Source organism: Macaca fascicularis, chromosome 14 (genome assembly GCF_037993035.2).
Source record: "Macaca fascicularis isolate 582-1 chromosome 14, T2T-MFA8v1.1".
Taxonomy (NCBI): Eukaryota; Metazoa; Chordata; class Mammalia; order Primates; family Cercopithecidae; genus Macaca; species Macaca fascicularis.
Window position 1 is genome coordinate 32,456,188 of NC_088388.1, and position 18,130 is coordinate 32,474,317.

General features: G+C 34.0%; 1 protein-coding gene across 2 annotated transcripts in view; it reads left to right on the plus strand.

Annotated features, from left to right (window-relative positions):
• CSTF3 (cleavage stimulation factor subunit 3) overlaps positions 1 to 18,130 on the plus strand; it is a 77,619-nt gene that overhangs the window by 35,474 nt on the left and 24,015 nt on the right. For both annotated transcript variants that reach the window (XR_012423345.1, XM_005578255.3), the window contains exon 4: positions 17,891 to 17,923. Coding sequence is in view for 1 of the 2 variants with exons in the window: in XM_005578255.3 (XP_005578312.1) it covers positions 17,891 to 17,923 (33 nt within the window). In the remaining variant the exon portion in view is untranslated. The remainder of the gene's footprint in view (positions 1 to 17,890; positions 17,924 to 18,130) is intronic.

The window sequence follows — 18,130 nt, forward strand, 5'->3', positions numbered from 1 at the left end:
TGATTAATTATAGAGACAAAGTCTCATGTTGCCCAGCCTAGTATTGAACTCTTGGGCTCAAGCAATTCTCTCACCTCAGCCTCCCAAAGTGTTGGGATTACAGGCATGAGCCACTGTGCCTGACCAGATTTTTACCAGATCTGGCTTCTTTAATAGATTACTTTTGGAATTTAGTGCTTCAGTGAACATTGGATTTTAGAGTTTATAGTTACTTTTCAGGGTAGTTTGCACACAATTTTTTTCTAATCTTTTTGAAAGCTTGATATTAATAAAATTTTATGAAGCAGACTAGCCAGTAATATGATGAGTTGGGTTACTCAGATTAGCGCTCTCACTGAAAACAGCTAAGGCTGCTAGATAGAATTTTAAGAACATCTTAACTAACATTGGACTTACAGCCCTGTAAGGAATTACCAGGTGAAAGCCTAATGGAGTGGGGAGGGATAAAAAAGGAACATGAGGAGATAAGCAGAATGCCTAAACTGTTTTGGCCCTGAAAGCAACTGCCAAACTGGGAAGACCTCTTGAGCTTCAGTTTTGAACACTTCCAGGACCTCAGGCAGCAAAAATCAAAACCCAAGGCCTGCCCAGGGTACAGTGTCCAATGGGATAGCCTTTCCCCTTAAACTGTGTGCTTTAAAAGCTACACTCAGGATGACAGTGATCTAGAAGTAAATCTATGCCACCTTCCTACCTGTAAGGGACTCAGAAAAGTTGCTTCCGTCTGAGTAGAGCAGAATGGGGGGATCCTGAGATGTTCCTTATGTGGATTTGTGTAAATAAACATCATCTGAGAATGATTCAGAAAAACTGAAGCCATGTATGAAGACTCAGCCTGAATTAATGAATTAATGTCCCTAATAGGTGGTAATAGTTTATTCATACCCTTTCTGGAGAAATGCACCTTCTTCCTAGGCCTCAAAGAGTTTCCAGAAATAATCTTTGAAGGGAAAGGAGCAGATCAGTTGTTAAAAATAAGCATATAAGGAAACCACATATATCAGAAACAGACCTGCAAAGGCTTCAGAAACGAATTAAATAAGATTAGTTTAATAATAGGTGAAGAGAATTGGAGAACTGAAGGAATCCAGAATGGAGCTTAAAGAGCCAATTAGATGGAAAATATGAAAGATGTCTGAGACACAAAGGATAGCGTGAAAATGTGTCTACGTGAAGTTCTAGAAGTAGAGGAAGGACATGGGGCAGAAGCACGATTTGAAGAGAGAAATACTGAGAATTTGCCAGACTGATTGAAGGCTTCAACAGATTCAAGATGCTCATTGAATCCCAAGCAGTAATTTTAAAAATCCACAACTAGACACATGAGGATGAAACTACAGAAAACTAAAGATTTTTTTCTTAAATCACATAAATGGTTAGAAACAAAAAGATAAATGGCCTTCAAAGAATGGCAGTAAGGTTGGTAACTTCACAGCAACAAGGGAAACCAGAAGACTGGAATTGACTCTTCAGGTTGCTGAAAGAAAATAGCTGTCAACTTGAAAGTTCTGTACCCAGGTCATGTTAATAAAATAACATTGTGAAAGTTACACATGCATTTTTGAACATGTCCAATTGTAGGTATAACTTAAATATATATATTAAATTCAAAGCTCATTTATTAAGTATCCAGGTTTCTCTTCATATTTACTTCCTAGCCTAAAGTCACTCTGTTCCAGTGAAAGTTTTCCTAAGTGAAAGGACTCATTGGAATTGGAATTGGTATGTTTTTAGCTTCACTTTTTTCAGGGCAAAAATGATTATGAGTTTTATTTTTATGTTTATTATAAGCAGAACTATAAATCTCACTTGATTGGTTTAGTGCCACAAGTTTATAGTTCGGGCATTAAACAAGTAGTTTCTTAAATGCTGAATTTCAGTTAAATTTTTATCCAAATATATCACTTCAATTTCAATTTTATTGTTAAATGTTTATAAAACCCTTGACTTGGTTGGAAATGAGTATTTTTAATGATCTTGAGTTATGCCAGTGTCAGATTCCATTAATTAGTATTCATTTTTTAGGTTTGAAAATTAACTAAATGAACTAAATTTTTATGGTAGTGCCTCTGGACTTTATCAGTTTGTGTTAAGGTTGATAGTTCTTTTTTTTTTAATGCTTAAATTATACTATGTGTTTAGAGACTGCAAAGGTAATCCTTTTCCTTAAAAAATGTTAAATAGTTTAAACAATATTATACATCTAATTTCTGTATGCATAATGCATTTTATGTTTTATTTGTACATGTTTTTAAAATTTTAACAGTTTGGGGGTTTTTGGAATGTTTTGAGAATTGATAAAAATACAGATATATGTTTAAGTGTAAAAACTCAAAAGTTACATGTCACCTAGACATTCCATATATATGTGTGTTCATATATGTATACACATATGTGTATGTGTATATATATATTAAAATAAGGTTCAAATATGAGAAGATAACAAAAGGAACCTACAGTGAAAAGTCACCTACCCCTGTTCTTGAGGCACCAGTTCCCCTCAGAGACAATGTTCATAATCTAGAGATGTTTAATGCACATACATTCATGTGTTCTGTCCTTTTACATTAATAAATATATATTACATTTTGTTTTACACCTTTTTTTATTGCTTAAGAAAGTAAGTTTTGGAAATCTTTTTCTCTACAAGTACATGATATTCTATATTTCTTTTAACTTGTCCCCTACTGAAGGACATTTAAGTTTTTTCCTCGTCTTATGTTATCACAGACGGTTATCCAGTAATTGTATACATATCATTTCCATTTGTGTAAATATTATTGTAGATTAAATTCCTAGAAATTTAATTGCTGGATCAAAGAGTATATAGGGTTTATTCGAATTTTCTATTTCCTAATGTTCTTCCACAGAGGTCGTCATAGTTTTAAATCCCATTGATAATCCTGTAAAGGGCCCATTTTCCTAAACCCTCTTTACACAATATTTTATACTCTTAATTTTTGCCAGTACTTATAGGTAAAAAATGGTCATCTCGATGTGATTTTCATTTGCATTTCTCTTATGAATGAGATTGAGCATATTTTCATTTTTAAGAGCCCTTTGGATTTCTTTTTCTGAGAACTAATCTCTCTAGTCTGTTTTTCTGGGTTTTTTTTTTGTCTTTATAAGAGCACATTAGGGAAGTTAAGGAAACTTTTAATGTTAGCACAATTTCCTATTTAGAAGTTGAAATAATTTTGATTAAACATTTAAATAATGTTATATTTATTGCTTTACCTGTTTTTCTCATTGTCAGAATGGAAGGAATGATAAATAAGTTCTGAGATAAAAGAACATACTTTGTTGTTTTGATGTTCTTACTGACCTGTTTTTACATACTTTTTTTTTTTTGAGACAGGATCTCACTATGTTGTCCAGGCTGGAGTGCAGTGGTGTGATCACGGCTCAGTGCAGCCTCCACCTCCTAGGCTCCAGCAATCCTCCAACCTCAGCCCCTCAAGTAGCTGGGACTACAGGTGCACACCACCATGCCCAACTAATTTTTGTATTTTTTTTTGTAGAGACAGGGTCTTGCTTTGTGCCTAGGCTAGTCTTGAACTCCTGGATTCAATCTAACCACCAGCCTTGGCCTCCCAAAGTGCTAGGATTACAGGCTTGAGCCACCATGCTCGGCCTATATTTTTCTTTCAAATGTGTGTTTTGTGCTTAAGTGTTTCTTTTGTTGGCCAAACCTCTTATTTCCCATTTAAATTAAGTCTTAATGTTTGCAAATTATTTTTTCATCTTTTTAAGCTTTTTATATTGCATCTCAACATTAGACATGAGGAGACTCACATACTCATATAATGAAAATAGTTTTGTATATATATATATTTTTTTTTTCCCTGAAACTGATTTGCCTGTGAAATAGTTGTGAAGAAAACTCATGATTCACATTACAGATTTTCTTGAGCTATTCAATAAGCTCATGTATATAGAGAATAATAAGGCCATGTATATAGAGACATCAAAATCGTGAAGGCTTCTTTCAACAATCAGAGATCCTTTTGAAGTGAGTTTATATATAAGGATTATATTTTATTAACAGTAAACATTTCAAAACCAGTTTTCTTTCCCATTGGTGAACTAATTAAATACTTTATAGAATTTGGTTTTCAACATGCACACTTTGCCATCCAACAATGTATCTCAATTGTAATTTGAAAGCTAATCCATAGATTATTTTATATCTTGTTTCTGTGCATTTTGCAGTAGGATGATGGGATATGGGGAGAACAGAAAGTCTTTTGTGCCTGTTCTCCTTTCCTTTCTCAGGTTTACGTGTTGATTGGGAAAGGGCTGCCAGGAGCTCAGTTTCTTTGAGAAACAGCATTAGGATACTTTTTTGTTGTTGTTTTAATTTTATTTCTTTATTTCTTACATGTCACAGCTTTTGATAATCTGATATCTCTACTGACCTGTTATAGTAGTCATGGACAAAATTAGACCTGTATGGTAGAATCAACTAGAAAGAATGGCCATATGTGTTTATTAGATTTGGGGAGCCTTCCACTGCACACTTCATTTGCTGGTGAAAAGTATCACCACCTTAACCCACAGCTTGCCGTTCAGGTTTTTTTCCCTTCAACTTTCTTTCCATTTTAATGACAGCACCATAAGGGCCTGTTCTTACAGCAGGAATATCAATATAATTTTCATTTCATTCTTGTCTACTAAAGCCTTCATGGCAGCTTTCCATATAGTATTTGAACTTAATTCTTTACCTTTGGTGGCATCACTTTGGAAAATATCACAAATATATTTAGAGGAAGTAAAATGAAATACAAACATTTCAAACTATATAAATAAAATGCCAGAGAAAATAGGGTATGTTTTCGTTAAGCCTTTAAATGTGGCCATATTTAGAGAAATGCACTCAGGAATTCATAAAGTTAGGAAAAAGTTTTAAAATCTAATAGGTTATTTTATAAAATAATTTTATAAATGTTCTGGATATAAGTATATAGCTTGAAGCCTTTAGAATAGAGCCAAAATTTCAATTTTGAAACATGCCCATTAGAAAAAAGAAATTCATCTCTAAATCATCTTGATTCTCCTGGAACTTAGTATTTACCTGAATTTTTTCTTTGTTTTTCTTAATTTGTTGCCTATGTCTATTTTTCAAACCTCCAAAATTCGTAATTTCCCATCTTTTACATGGCTATTTGAAGCAGCATTTTTGCTTCAAATAGAAATCATGTTTTCATTCAAGAAAAGCAATGGAAAATAGAATTGATTTGGGTATGCTTATGGAAAGATGTAAATCCTGTGAAAAATCTAACTTTCAAAATCCATATTAGAACTTTAATTATTCCTCCATTTTAGTCTGAATTTACTGATAGTATTATACTTAGCACCCTTTCTAAACCGTTTTATTGAAGTGAGGTTTTAAGTTAATATTTTAACAAGGATTATAGGACTCATAAAGACCTTTCTGTAAAAGTTATACATTTACATTTTTCATTTCCCTTGATATTTAAGACAGTATAATCTAAAATCTGTTTTTGAATGAATATGCAAACAGTAACTGGTAGACTTTTATCCACATTTATTTAGCAATTATTATTGAGTGCTATATGTTAGGCTTTGTTCTAGGTGCTGTGAAATAAAAAACGTTATGCCTTTGTGGAATTTTTAAAATTATGTTGACTCACTTGTTTTCTGAGTAAGCAGAATAATACCTAGATGGACTACTGAGAAAATACACTTATACAGAACCTAAATACATGCACAAATAATATTTTTGGACTTAAATGGTTGAATTTTAAAAGGCAAGCATAATGAAGTAATATCAAGTGATTGAAGCTTGGGAGATGGGAGGGAAAATGGAGTTTGTCAAGATTGTTACAAAAGGAAAACATTTTTCTTAAAAGGGTAATATATGTGTTTTTTATAAGGAAAAAAAAGTCTAAGAATGGAGAAAAAAACCATATTCCCACTACTTTTGGACTATAACTTAATCACAGTTAACTTTTCCAGATCTGTCTATAAAACCTTTTTGTAGCTTGTTTTTTCCACATAGTAGCATATTTTTGTGTTGCTTATTCTATAAAATCGCTTTTAATGGTGGCACCGTAGTACATCCTATATATATGCTGTTTAACCAGTCCTAATTATCATTTACTTATAGTGTTTCCAGTTTTTGTTTTATAAGAATCTCTTGCATGAATACAATTTTATTTCAATATTTTTACACAGTCATAATTGTTTCTTTAGACCTTTTAGAATTCATATTTTACTATCGAAGGTTGCTGTTGCTGGTGTGATCTTTCGAATTGAGCTGAGTGATGATTTTTTAATCTTTCAGAATTTAAGTAAATATGACCAATGTATAGTTTGTTCAAGAGTAGGGAAACAGTGTTGAATAAATATACCATTTTGGTGAAAAAGATGATTATTTGATAAGCATTTTCTAAAGAGGAACTTGGAATTAGGTCACTTCAACAACAAAATAGAAATAAACTATGCATATAGGATTGAGAAGTCTAGAATTGGGTCATAATGCAAACGTTGATTGTATGTTCTTGGAAAAAGTGATAGGGTATCAAAAACAGTTGCAGAATATAATTAGAATATAATTTCTGATGTAAAGTTAAAAGTATTAGAGTAGCAGTATTGATAAAAACTAAAGTAGTCTGAGGAATATCTGTGAGTTTTATAGAATGAGGAAATGGGCTATTTCTAGAATTACGCTTCTCTACTGATAGGTAAAAACTAGAGGAGTGGGCAAGTTGCTTAAAAAAATACAGAAAAGCAATCCATTGAATTTGTATCTACTTCCTTGTGGAAGCTTAATCCTGTTTTTGAAACGGGATTTTTAAGAAAGGTTAAATGAAGCATTACTCATGATACTGGATATCTAGTATATATGTTATACTTGATTTCATAGCATAAGTAAAAGTATAGTTAGAATTAAATTGCCGACAAGAAAGTTACATAGAAAAAATATGTGAACTCATTGGATGCCATTGAAAATTAAGTAAGAGAAATGGTATTCTGATAGGAATCTGTATCAAAATGGGATTGTATTGATTAGTGAACTAGAATATCTAAAGTAGAGGAAATGACTAAAGGCTTTTGTCCAATGATAATACAATTGCTAATATTTTTAAACAGCAGTTTTCAATTTGTATGTAGTGAGAAGTATAGTAAGAGATGAATTATAAACAGAGTTTTAAGTAAATGGTTTTCTGAACAATTTCCCCTCTACACATTAAAAAATAGTTATGTGACTAATGGAAGATTAACTCAGCAAACAAAAGTGACGTGAGATATAATATTTTCTAAAACAATGTATAAAGTTCCTGTAATAATACTAGAGAAGTTATATTGTTTAATATTTTAAGTTTGCCTGGAAGGACTTTTATTAAGACGACAGTTCATAAAAGCTGTAAATTAAGGTAGAAAAGACTATAAGTTGATGTGCAATAAACTAATATTAGACATTTGAAGGAAGCAAATTAGCAATCTACTTGATTACTATTCTGGCTGTGCAGTATGGAATTAATGTAGTTTTTTGTTTTGTTTTTTTAGATCAGAGGCTTATGAACTTGATTTCTTGACTTTCCTGATAGCTGGAGCATCTCAAATGATTGTACACATTTCTTAATCTCCATTTTAATTAACCTTTAGAAAGAAGATCTCTGCCACCCAGCAATTTTGAGGAGTGACAGGGGAGATGACCTAATGGGAGGTAGAGTAGCAAAACCAATTGAGCCATGAATGTTAACTAGTGATTTTGATACTTCTGACCAAATTACTCACTTTTCTCAAAAAGCAAATACCCTGCTATATTTTTCTTACTCAAAAATTACAGATTATTCTTTGAAAGATAATGTTTGGCATGCTGTTGAGAAGTTATTTACAGAGTTTAGATGTTTATTAAGTAAAATAGGCTGAGTCTATAAATGTTAAGTGGTGGTTGTTGATAGATGCTCTATATATTGGGACAAAATCAAATTTGAGCCAAGGTTTTACCTTTGAGATTCTTGACTGAAATTAGTATTGCATAATTTATCTAGCATTTATTTAACATTTTAAATCCTCATAGGTCTGGCTGAGAATTTGAGAGCATTTAAAAGTAGATTTTAGTGTGGGGATGTTTATCAGAGAAAAATACTAATGAATTACTCCAAAGAGAAACTTACTGTTCAAAACCAGCTGTAATTTTCTTTCTCTTATTAAAAAAAAAAAAAAAAAATCCCTAATCTGTCATGAGATTAGAGTTAAAAAAGAAAATGTCCAATTATTTTAAAAAAATCCCAGCTCTCTCCTTTGTGAAATTGTCATGGAAATAAAATGTAACTGAGACAGAAAAATTGTCTCAACCCTTCCAGTGAAAATAGTTTTGGTCAACAGTTACTGTGTGCATTTCTTCCTACTCAGTATATATTTTTTAGATTTCACTTTTTAAATGTACTATGGATATATTTCCATTCAGTATTATAAATATACATCATTGCTTTTAAAGTTCCTGTGTGTTTGTGTGTATATATATCTCCTATTGTTTAGACAAAACAATTAATTAGACAAAGCACAGTTTAATCATTCTACCTGTTGGTAATAATAGATTCTCAAATCTTCTGTGTACTCTTTCAGTGAACATCCTCATATATATATATAGTGCTGAGAGCAGTATAGTATAGTGGTTAAGAACTCAGTTGTGTGATCTGGGGGAAGTTATTAAATCTCCTCCTTGTGCCTCAGTTTTCTCATCTTTAAGTAGGGAATAATAGTACTTTACCTGAGTGCTGTTTATGGATTAAATGAGTTAATACATATAAAATCTTGGAGCAGTGCTTACAAACATTAAATATTTAATAAATGCTGCTAGTATTAGCAGTATTTGTCACTTTAAATTATAAGAAGCTGAATTGCTTCAACTTTTAAGTGTGTAATAAGCAATGAGTTTCTTATTGCCAGATCCACTTACCTTTCATATACCCTTATTTTTGACCTGTGGCATATTCCACCAGATCCCTTTTTCTTGTAATATTCATCTTTGACTTCATAGATATTATTTTATCCTGTTTTTCTTATATCAAGTACTCTGGGGTTCTTTCTTTTTGCTGCCTGGGAATGGATAGTTTGGAGAAATGAGTCTTTGCTTGTCTGAATATTCTCTACTTCAGAGAATATACTTAATGCCTTAGGTATTGTATGCCCTAGATATTGATAAGAAATTTTTTTTTACAAATGACTCAAATATGCATCTTTAATTCCACTGTCTTATTGATGAAACCAACCCCCTATCTGCTAACTTTAATCAGACAATTTATACCTGAGTTATGTCACCTCAGAATAAACCTAATAAAAAGTAAACTTTATAGCAACTCTCATAACACTTTTCATTCTTGTTTCCATTAAAAAAAAAAATCTGTTGTTCTTCCCTCTACATTACTAGTTTTCTTTCCCTGTTCTGCCTTCTCTGAGCCAAAGCCAGTGTTACCCCACTTAAGGATAACAGCAATAGCATCTTACCTATTGTAGCTAGTACCTGCTTGTCTCATCCTACAGCACTAGAAGTCACCTCTGTATTCTCCACAACCTGTGTTCCCTAACCTACTTATGAGCCATCTTTTTTCAACTTTCCTCATTGTTTACCTGCCAGGAAAACCTCAGTGGCATTCAGTAAGGTTTTCTGTGTGTCAGATTTAACTCTGCCTTTTTATGCCCTTGGTAATGGACCTTCACCATAATCAGCCAACTTATTTTTCCAATGCGTATTCTTTTTTTCTTGCGTGGATGTCCTCACTATTCCACCGAAAACTAAAGAAACTCATGTTGTTTCATTGACTTGTACAGACTCCTTTTTTTCATTAATGGCCTGGATACTGTCTGCTCAGTGAAGCTTTCCTTGATAACTCTAGTTTGCATGGAACACCTTTTCCTCTGAATCTTATAGGACATAGAGCATACACAAAATAATTTGAATTTAAATTTAGTCCTTTATTGTTTCCATCATTAGTTTTATGTTTTCAACTGGATCATAAACTCTTTAATAGTTCAGGTCCACATCCCTACTTCCACTTGGTAAATCCTAAGGACACATGACAAATAGTTTTTAGTTGGCTTGGGAAAGTGGAAGACTAATTATACCTAATGGTTAGTACAAGGAATTAAAATGAAAGTAAATTTAATCTACACTCAAAGATAATCATAGTTTTGTTTAGCACATTTCAATTTTAATCATAATTGACTATATACTTCACAGTGGTCTATAATTTACACTCATTTTTGACAAGTAGTTCTGTGATATATTTAAGGGCCTGGATAATTGAAAGTTGATAGGACATGAAGAGGTTGTGGCCAGCCTGTTATATCTAAATCAGTATATATTATAGGTATACATTTGTATCTACATATTTATTTATACTTTTAATTCTATAGACAGAATCTCACCATGTTGCCCAGCCTGGTCTCAAATTCCTGGCCTCAAGTGACCTTTACCCTTTGGCCTCCCAAAATGCTGAGATTATAGGCATGAACTACCACACCTGGCATTTATATATATATTTAATATGAAAATACAAATTGCAGAAACAGTACAATTTATCACAGGAAAATTAGGAAGTACAGATAAAGAAAATTATTCTTTAGGTAGTGGCTGCCTCCCAAAACATAACCAAAATATAATTCCATGAGTTATGACTTAGTTTAATGTACCACTTTATCTCCAGTGCTAGAAAAGGGACTGTCACATAGTAGGCACATAATTATTTGTCAAATAAAAATGAATTTATTTGCAGACACTGCTTTCCTGATTTCTTTACCTTAAAATTGGGAGTGGGTGGTGGAAAAGGAGAATATGGCTGCAACCACTCCAGCATCTAACTTAAAGGCTTGTTTGTAGATCTTAAAATGTCACTCTTCAATATTTCAAAATTCCTTAAAACTAGTTGTATTCTGTAATCTTTCAAGACATTTTTTCAGGCTGTAGGGGATTAGAGAATAGCTGAAAAGAGTAGTGAAAAAGTAAATTAACAGAAGATGAATTTATATTTAGGATTCCATATGCTTTCAGATTTCAGGATTTGGAATAAGCTTTTTGGATAATTAATACAAGTAGAATCAGACAGCTTCTCTGCATCTCAAATTCAGTTTAAGATGATTATCTTAAGTCCCAGAAAAGTTTATGTGCTATACTTTAGAAAAGATGCAGGGAACAAATTAGGAATGTGACTCTTCATCACATTGTGAACAACTACCATAAGAACTCACTTTAGATGGATCCTAGCCCTGCCTCTGCCATGTGCCCAGTACTGTCTGAAAACCTAAGTGTTGACTTGTCCCAAATGGTTATTGTGTGAAAACCTACACAAAGTATATAGAGACTTACTTTTTCCTTTAGATTATATAGCTTCTTGGTGTTCCTCTATAGAGTTATGTCAGGTTCATTTATTTATCAATTTTTTTTTTTATATGGAGTTGCGCTCTTGTCCAGGCTGGAGTGCAATGGCACAGTCTTGGTTCACTGCAGCCTCCACCTCCCGGGTTCAAGCAGTTCTACTGCCTCAGCCTCCCAAGTAGCTGGGATTACAGGCACCTGTCATGCCCAGCTAATTTTTGTATTTTTAGTAGATATAGGGGTTTCACCATGTTATCCAGGCTGGTCCTGAACTCCTGACCTCAGATGATCTGCCCGCCTCGGCCTCCCAGAGTGCTGTGATTACAGGTGTAAGCCACTGCACCCAGCCTCAAATACATTTTTAAACCATTTCAAGTTAATTGTATAATGATTCTTATAACTGGTGATTTTAAAAACAGCATACTTTTTAAAACTTCTGATGTTATGGGATTTTTTTTCTCTAAGGGATAAGGGAAAAAATTGAATTTGAAGAAACCTGTCAAAATGCAGTTGACATAGAGTCTTATTTCTCTGGTCAGAAAAATGTGAATTTTTTTCGGCATTTACATCAGTATTTCATAAAACATCCAATGAAGCATGAAATATGTTCCTAAGATCAGGAAAAACTCATTTATTTTTGAACAACTAAATATGAACAACTAAATATGCTTTCTTTAGATCTCAATATAAATATATTCCAGGGAAAGGACATGGCTAATCTAAACTGTTAAAAATAGATGTTAGTCAAAGGTTCATTAGACCTTTTCTGGCAAAGTTAACACTTTACAAAATTAGATAATTAATTTTGTTTTAACCTATTAAGTAATAGGTGATCATTAGTTCCAATAATTTATCTGAGGATAGTTTTAGTTCCAAAAGATAAGTGATGACCAATTAATGCTTGGGAAATAATTGTGGAAGTTAAACAAAGGCCTGGAAATACGAAGTATTCAAAAGTGTCAGGAAAAGATCTGTGTTTACTCAATATGTTATACTTGTTTTACTCTCCCTAAGATAACCACTGATCTTTTTTTTTTTAAATAGAGATGGGGTCTTGCTATGTTGCCCAGGCTGGTCTCAAACTCCTGGGCTCAAGAGATCCACTCACCTCACCTCAGCCTTCCAAAGTGCTGGGATTATAGGCGTGAGCCACTGCGCCTGGCCGATAACCACTGATTTGAATGTAATTAAACTTAAAGGTTAATTGATCTTGATATTGCTATTCTAGTTATCATACTCTTCTATTAAAAAAAATAGGAAGTTGGCAATTTTAAAAATGTATTATTTTTTCTCTATAGACACTTTTCATATCTTTGTAAAATTTGGATAATTCATTAAAAAGGTAATGCAATTGACAAATTTTTATGATAAACAGTAGGTGTACCAGAAGGATTAGTATTTGTTTTTTGTTTGTTTGTTTGTTTTAGGCAGGGTCTTGCTCTGTCACCCAGACTGAAAATCTAATGGTGTGATCATAGCACACTACAGCCTCAAATTTCTGGGCTCAAGCAATCCTCCCACCTCAGCCTCCCAAGCAATTGGGACTACAGGCATATGCCACCGCACCTGGCTTGAAGTTAATTTTTATTAAGAGCCTCTGTCATTGAAAATTATACACTACTTTTAATAGATTAAATATAATCAAGTCTTAGTAAGTTTTGCAAAATTATTTGTATGCATATAATTGTATGTATTTATGTATGTATTTATTTGAGACAAAGTCTCACTCTGTTGCCCAAGCTGGAATGCAGTGGCATGATCTCTGCTCACTGCAACCTCCACCTCCCAGGTTCAAGTGATTCTCCTGCCTCAGCCTCCCGAATAGCCGGGACTACAGGCATGCACCACCATGCCCGGCTAATTTTTCTATTTTTAGTAGAGACAGAGTTTCACTATGTTGGCCAGGCTGGTCTTGAACTCCTGGCCTCAAGCATTCCACCCGCCTCAGCTTCCCAAAGTGCTGGGATTACAGGTGTGAGCCACCGCACCTGGCCTATAATGGTCTTTAAATGAAGACATTTTCTATTGATTAATGACAGGAAGTTCTGAGAATCCCAAATGTCAAAACAAAGTAATCTTAAGTATCAAGAATTTTTTATTTTTAGAATTTAAACCAAGCTTTGATTATCAGGTAGAATGGATTCCTGTACAAATACACGTAACTATGAAAAATATATTTAAGAATACTTAACTCATAGGTAAGATTTTTCGTATAGAAGTAAGTAATACATAGGATAATAATCTTTTAAAGAAGGAAAATGGACTAGTGATGGGATGACTGAAGACAGGGTATTGGTGTGCTAGTCTCACCAATAATGGCATTTGAATATGGCCTGCACTTTTCCTCTGCATCAAATGGGCCAATTATCGTAACACCATTGCTCTTTCTGGCTATTTGGTTTACATAGCTCTGTTTAGAGAAGATGCAATGAAAAGTTTATACTCCTTTAGTTCATAGCTTTGTTGACTAGTATGATTTATGGGCACCTGGAACATCTAGATGCTTTATATTCTTTTTAATTCTTGATAACCCTTTGAAATGGATGTTATTCCCATTTTATAGGTGGAAAAGCTGATACTGTAAGAGAGTAAGTAACTGATGCAATGTGATCAATTCTTTTCATTTTACCACATTGCAGATTTAATCTCCAAAGCACATTGATGATTTTTTTTTTTCACACAGTTTTGCTCTTGTCGCCCAGGCTGCAGTGAAATGGCACAATTTCAGCTCACTGCAACCTCCGCCTCCTGGATTCAAGTGATTCTCTTGCCTCAGCCTCCCAAGTAGCTGGGATTACAAGCGTGCGCCACCATGCCCAGCTAAAGCTAATTTTTGTATTTTTAGCAGAGACGGGGTTTCATCACGTAGGCCAGGCTGGTCTCGAATTCCTGACCTCAGGTGATCTGCCTGCCTCGGCCTCCCAAAGTGCTAGGATTATAGGCGTGAGCCACTGTGCCTGGCCGATGATTTTTTAAAGTATTTTTTAAATGAATGATGTTTAAAAAAATAATGAGATTATAGCTATTGTGGTAAGGCCATCAGTACCAGTTCTGTAGAAGGCCTCTCAAATAATATTTACTGGTTCCATTAATGAATGACAATCAGTGGCCACATACTAGAGATCAGAGATTTTTTCTGTATTAGTCAAAAGTGTCTTTCTACATACATTTATTGGGCTAATACCAATTTACCAATTAAAGAAATAATTGATGAATCCAAGATACAGGACCACTTTGTTGGGGAGGGGTATGTAAAATTTGGTTATTTCATAGGTATACATAATAGACATAATTTTTACTGCAATGCATAGATGATAGTAAAGTCTTTTTCCTTGTCCCTATTTTTGCATCCACCCATATCACCTTGCCAACCATAATTATGTTTAACAACCTTGTGGATATTCCTTATTTTTCTCTATGCTAATATATATAAACATATATAGGATTTATTTTTAGTTATTTTATAGAGATAGATTATATAAATTTTACTCTCTTTTCATTCAATAAGATCTTGTGGCAATCCCTCCCAATTACTTGTTAAAGCTGAATACATAATATTCCATGATGTGGATGCATCATAATTTATTAAACTATTTCCCCACTGGTGGACATTTGATTTTTAAACTGTTTTTGCTACTACATAAAGTTAACAGTAAGTAACCTTGTACGAATACCTCTCTATTCTGTTGCTTTTATTTTTATTATTATTATTTTTTTAGACGGAGTCTCACTCTCGTCTAGGCTGGAGTGCAGTGGCGCATTATCAGCTCACTGCAACCTCCACCTCCCAGCTTCAAGTGATTCTCCTGCCTCAACCTCCTGAGTAGCTGGGATTACAGGCACCCGCCACTATGTCCAGCTAATTTTTTGTATTTTTAGTAGACACAGGGTTTCACCATGTTGGCCAGGCTGGTCTTGAACTCCTGATCTTGTGCTTTGCCCGCCTTGGCCTCCCAAAGTGCTGGGATTACAGGTGTGAGCCACTGTGCCCGGCCTGTTTTTTACTTTTATAATATAGATCCAGGAGTGGAATTCCTGGGTCAAAAGATACATTTTTTTTTTTTTTTTATTAGAATAGCTGTTACTAATGGCTTTCCATAAAGGCTGTAACAATTCATATTTCCTCCAGCTGTGTGTGAAGTGCCTTTTCATTACATGGCTTCAGTAGCGTTAATAACTTTGTAAGTTTTTACCATTCTAATGGTTGTTAAGTAATATCTATTATTTTAATTTGTCTTTCTCACATTGGAGGTTTACACATTGTCATATAGCTTTCAACCATTTACATTTTCTCTTCTGGGAATTAACTATTAATATTCTATGACTGTTTTCCCAATGGGTAGCTTTGGTTTTCCTGACCGGTTGTGTGAACTATATATAATCTCACCTGCACCTGGGAAGCTGGTGACTTAAACTCATCCTACTTTATTCCCATTCTCAACTCAGCCTATTTACCTCTACTAAGCCAAGCAACCGAATGCAAGGAAGCCTCAGGTTCTATGGGAATCTCACAGAAGAGGTCCAGTAGAGAGCCTAGGGAAAGGACTAAGAAGCTAACCTGTAGAAAATTTGGAACCCCTCAAATGTCTCTACCCCAGACATATGTTGACATCAGCCTGGCCTCTTGGAAACCAAAAAGGATCAAAACAGGCAGGCTGAGTCCTCCCTACTCTTGAGCAGAGATTTCTTTCTGGTTTCTTGGCAGAGGACTAGCAGCAGCTTGTTTGCTGCCTACACCTGCTACACAGCTGTCATGGTAGAAAAGGGTCAATTTCTGCTACTTTAGGACTGCCAACACAGCTTCAGTGAATAGACAGGAAAAAATAACAGCACATCTGAAGGATCCAGCAACCAGAAAGGAATATAAACTAAAAGTATCAGATCCCTAACAAAATAGAGCTGCTAGAGGAGAAATACAACTGGAACAAAGTAATATGAACACAGGATTCAAAGTGCTGTATTAAAAACTCTGGAGTCAAAAACCATTATGTATGAACCAAATATAGTAATAGGCTAAGTGGAAGAGAATAGTCACATGGAGCCCTAAATGAATTGCCTGTAGGATCTACTGGACAAACTATTTTAACACCTAGAGCAAAAATTCAGAGGAAGGGTAAAGATAACAGAGTTCAAGGATGGAACCAGGAGATCTAACGTATATAGTTCTAGAAGGAGAAAAAGGAACAAATAGAAGAGAGACACTTATTCTTGAGCTAAAAGCCCTGAGTATATGGGTTCAAAGGGCATGCTGAGTTCCAAGCAGGTTTGTGGTAATAAATGATAGTGCTCAACCTGCTAGGCAATATTCTAAACGCTTCACATTTATTAACTCATTGAGTCCTCAGAATAGCCCTAACAAAGTAGCTATTATTATCCCCCTTAATCAGCTGAGGGAAAAAGAGGTTAAGTAGATAGCCAGATTGTGAACCTAAGAGGTCTGACTCCAGAGCCTTGATTGAACTGCTTCAAAGTACAAAGACCTGTGTTTAAGTGTGTGCTAAAATTTATGAACTCTGAAGATCAAGATTAAAAAGTCCGGAAAGAGAACAAGTTATCAGCAAAAGCAAAAGAGACTGTCATCAGCATTCTCATCTGCAGCAGCTTAAGCCATAAAACTGGGAATACTTTATTACTGTACTACTTGAGATAAAAGGACCAAAACTTCTCTAATCAGCCAAAATTTGTATTTACCTATCTGGGTGAAACAGATTTGCTGATTAACACAGTTGAGCACCTAACCCCACCCACTATGTGATAAAAATACTCAAAGAAAAGAGAAATCTAATAGTATTTAATCTTGGTCTTTTCACATGCTATTTCTCCTGCCTGGAATAACTCTTCCCTTTCTTCACCAAATACCTCAGATTCTCCTAGAAAAAGTTATCTTTTTCCAGGAAATCTTTTGCAATTCCCTGAGTCTAAGTCTTTTGCTCTTCCAAAATGCTCCTGTAGCACCCAGTACTTTCTTCATTTTAGCACTTAATCATAATATCTTACAATGACCTTCTATTTTCCCCATAAGACTGTAAGCTCTATGAGGGCAGGGGCAGACCTGTCTTGTTGACAGTGGTAGCACCCACACCTAGCACAATATCTGCAATATAGTAGGTTGATGGTGTGACTGAATGTTGTATGTAGTCCAAATTTGCAAATCTTTTTTGCCACTCAGATTGTTCTGGTAGCTATTCAGGGAAAGGAAAGCCTTAAGTTTTTCTTCAGTGAATACATAAAGTCCTATTCAGGTAGACCTATCAGGTATGTATATATTTCTGTATTCATCTCATGACTATTTTACAGAATTTTATGAAATTCACAAAATTTCTATGTAAATGAATGTATGAAAATCCACATAGATTCCATTTACACAGGTATATTTGCAATGCATTTTACCCATGTTTGCTTCACACTTCTGTTATTTTTGAAGAACAAAATTAATAAGAAAGTACAGGGATGCATTTCCAAAGTTGGTTAAAAATTGGTCAAAAATTCAGATTGATGCTCTAAAAAACAGTATTAATTCTATATTTTTCTGTTTCTCTTCAGATTAAAGCTAAAAATTATGACAAGGTTGAAAAGGTGAGTCCTCAAATACTTTAAATTTTATATAGAAGTTTAACTTAAAACCTAGTATGTATAAGACAAATGTTAACAATAATTGAATCTAGATAGTGATTTTTTACAAGTTAATTGTAGTTACTCAACTTTTTTATATGCTTAAAAATGTTCATCATAAAAATTTTGGAAAGGAAAATAAAATAATTATACTCCCCTGACAAATCATGA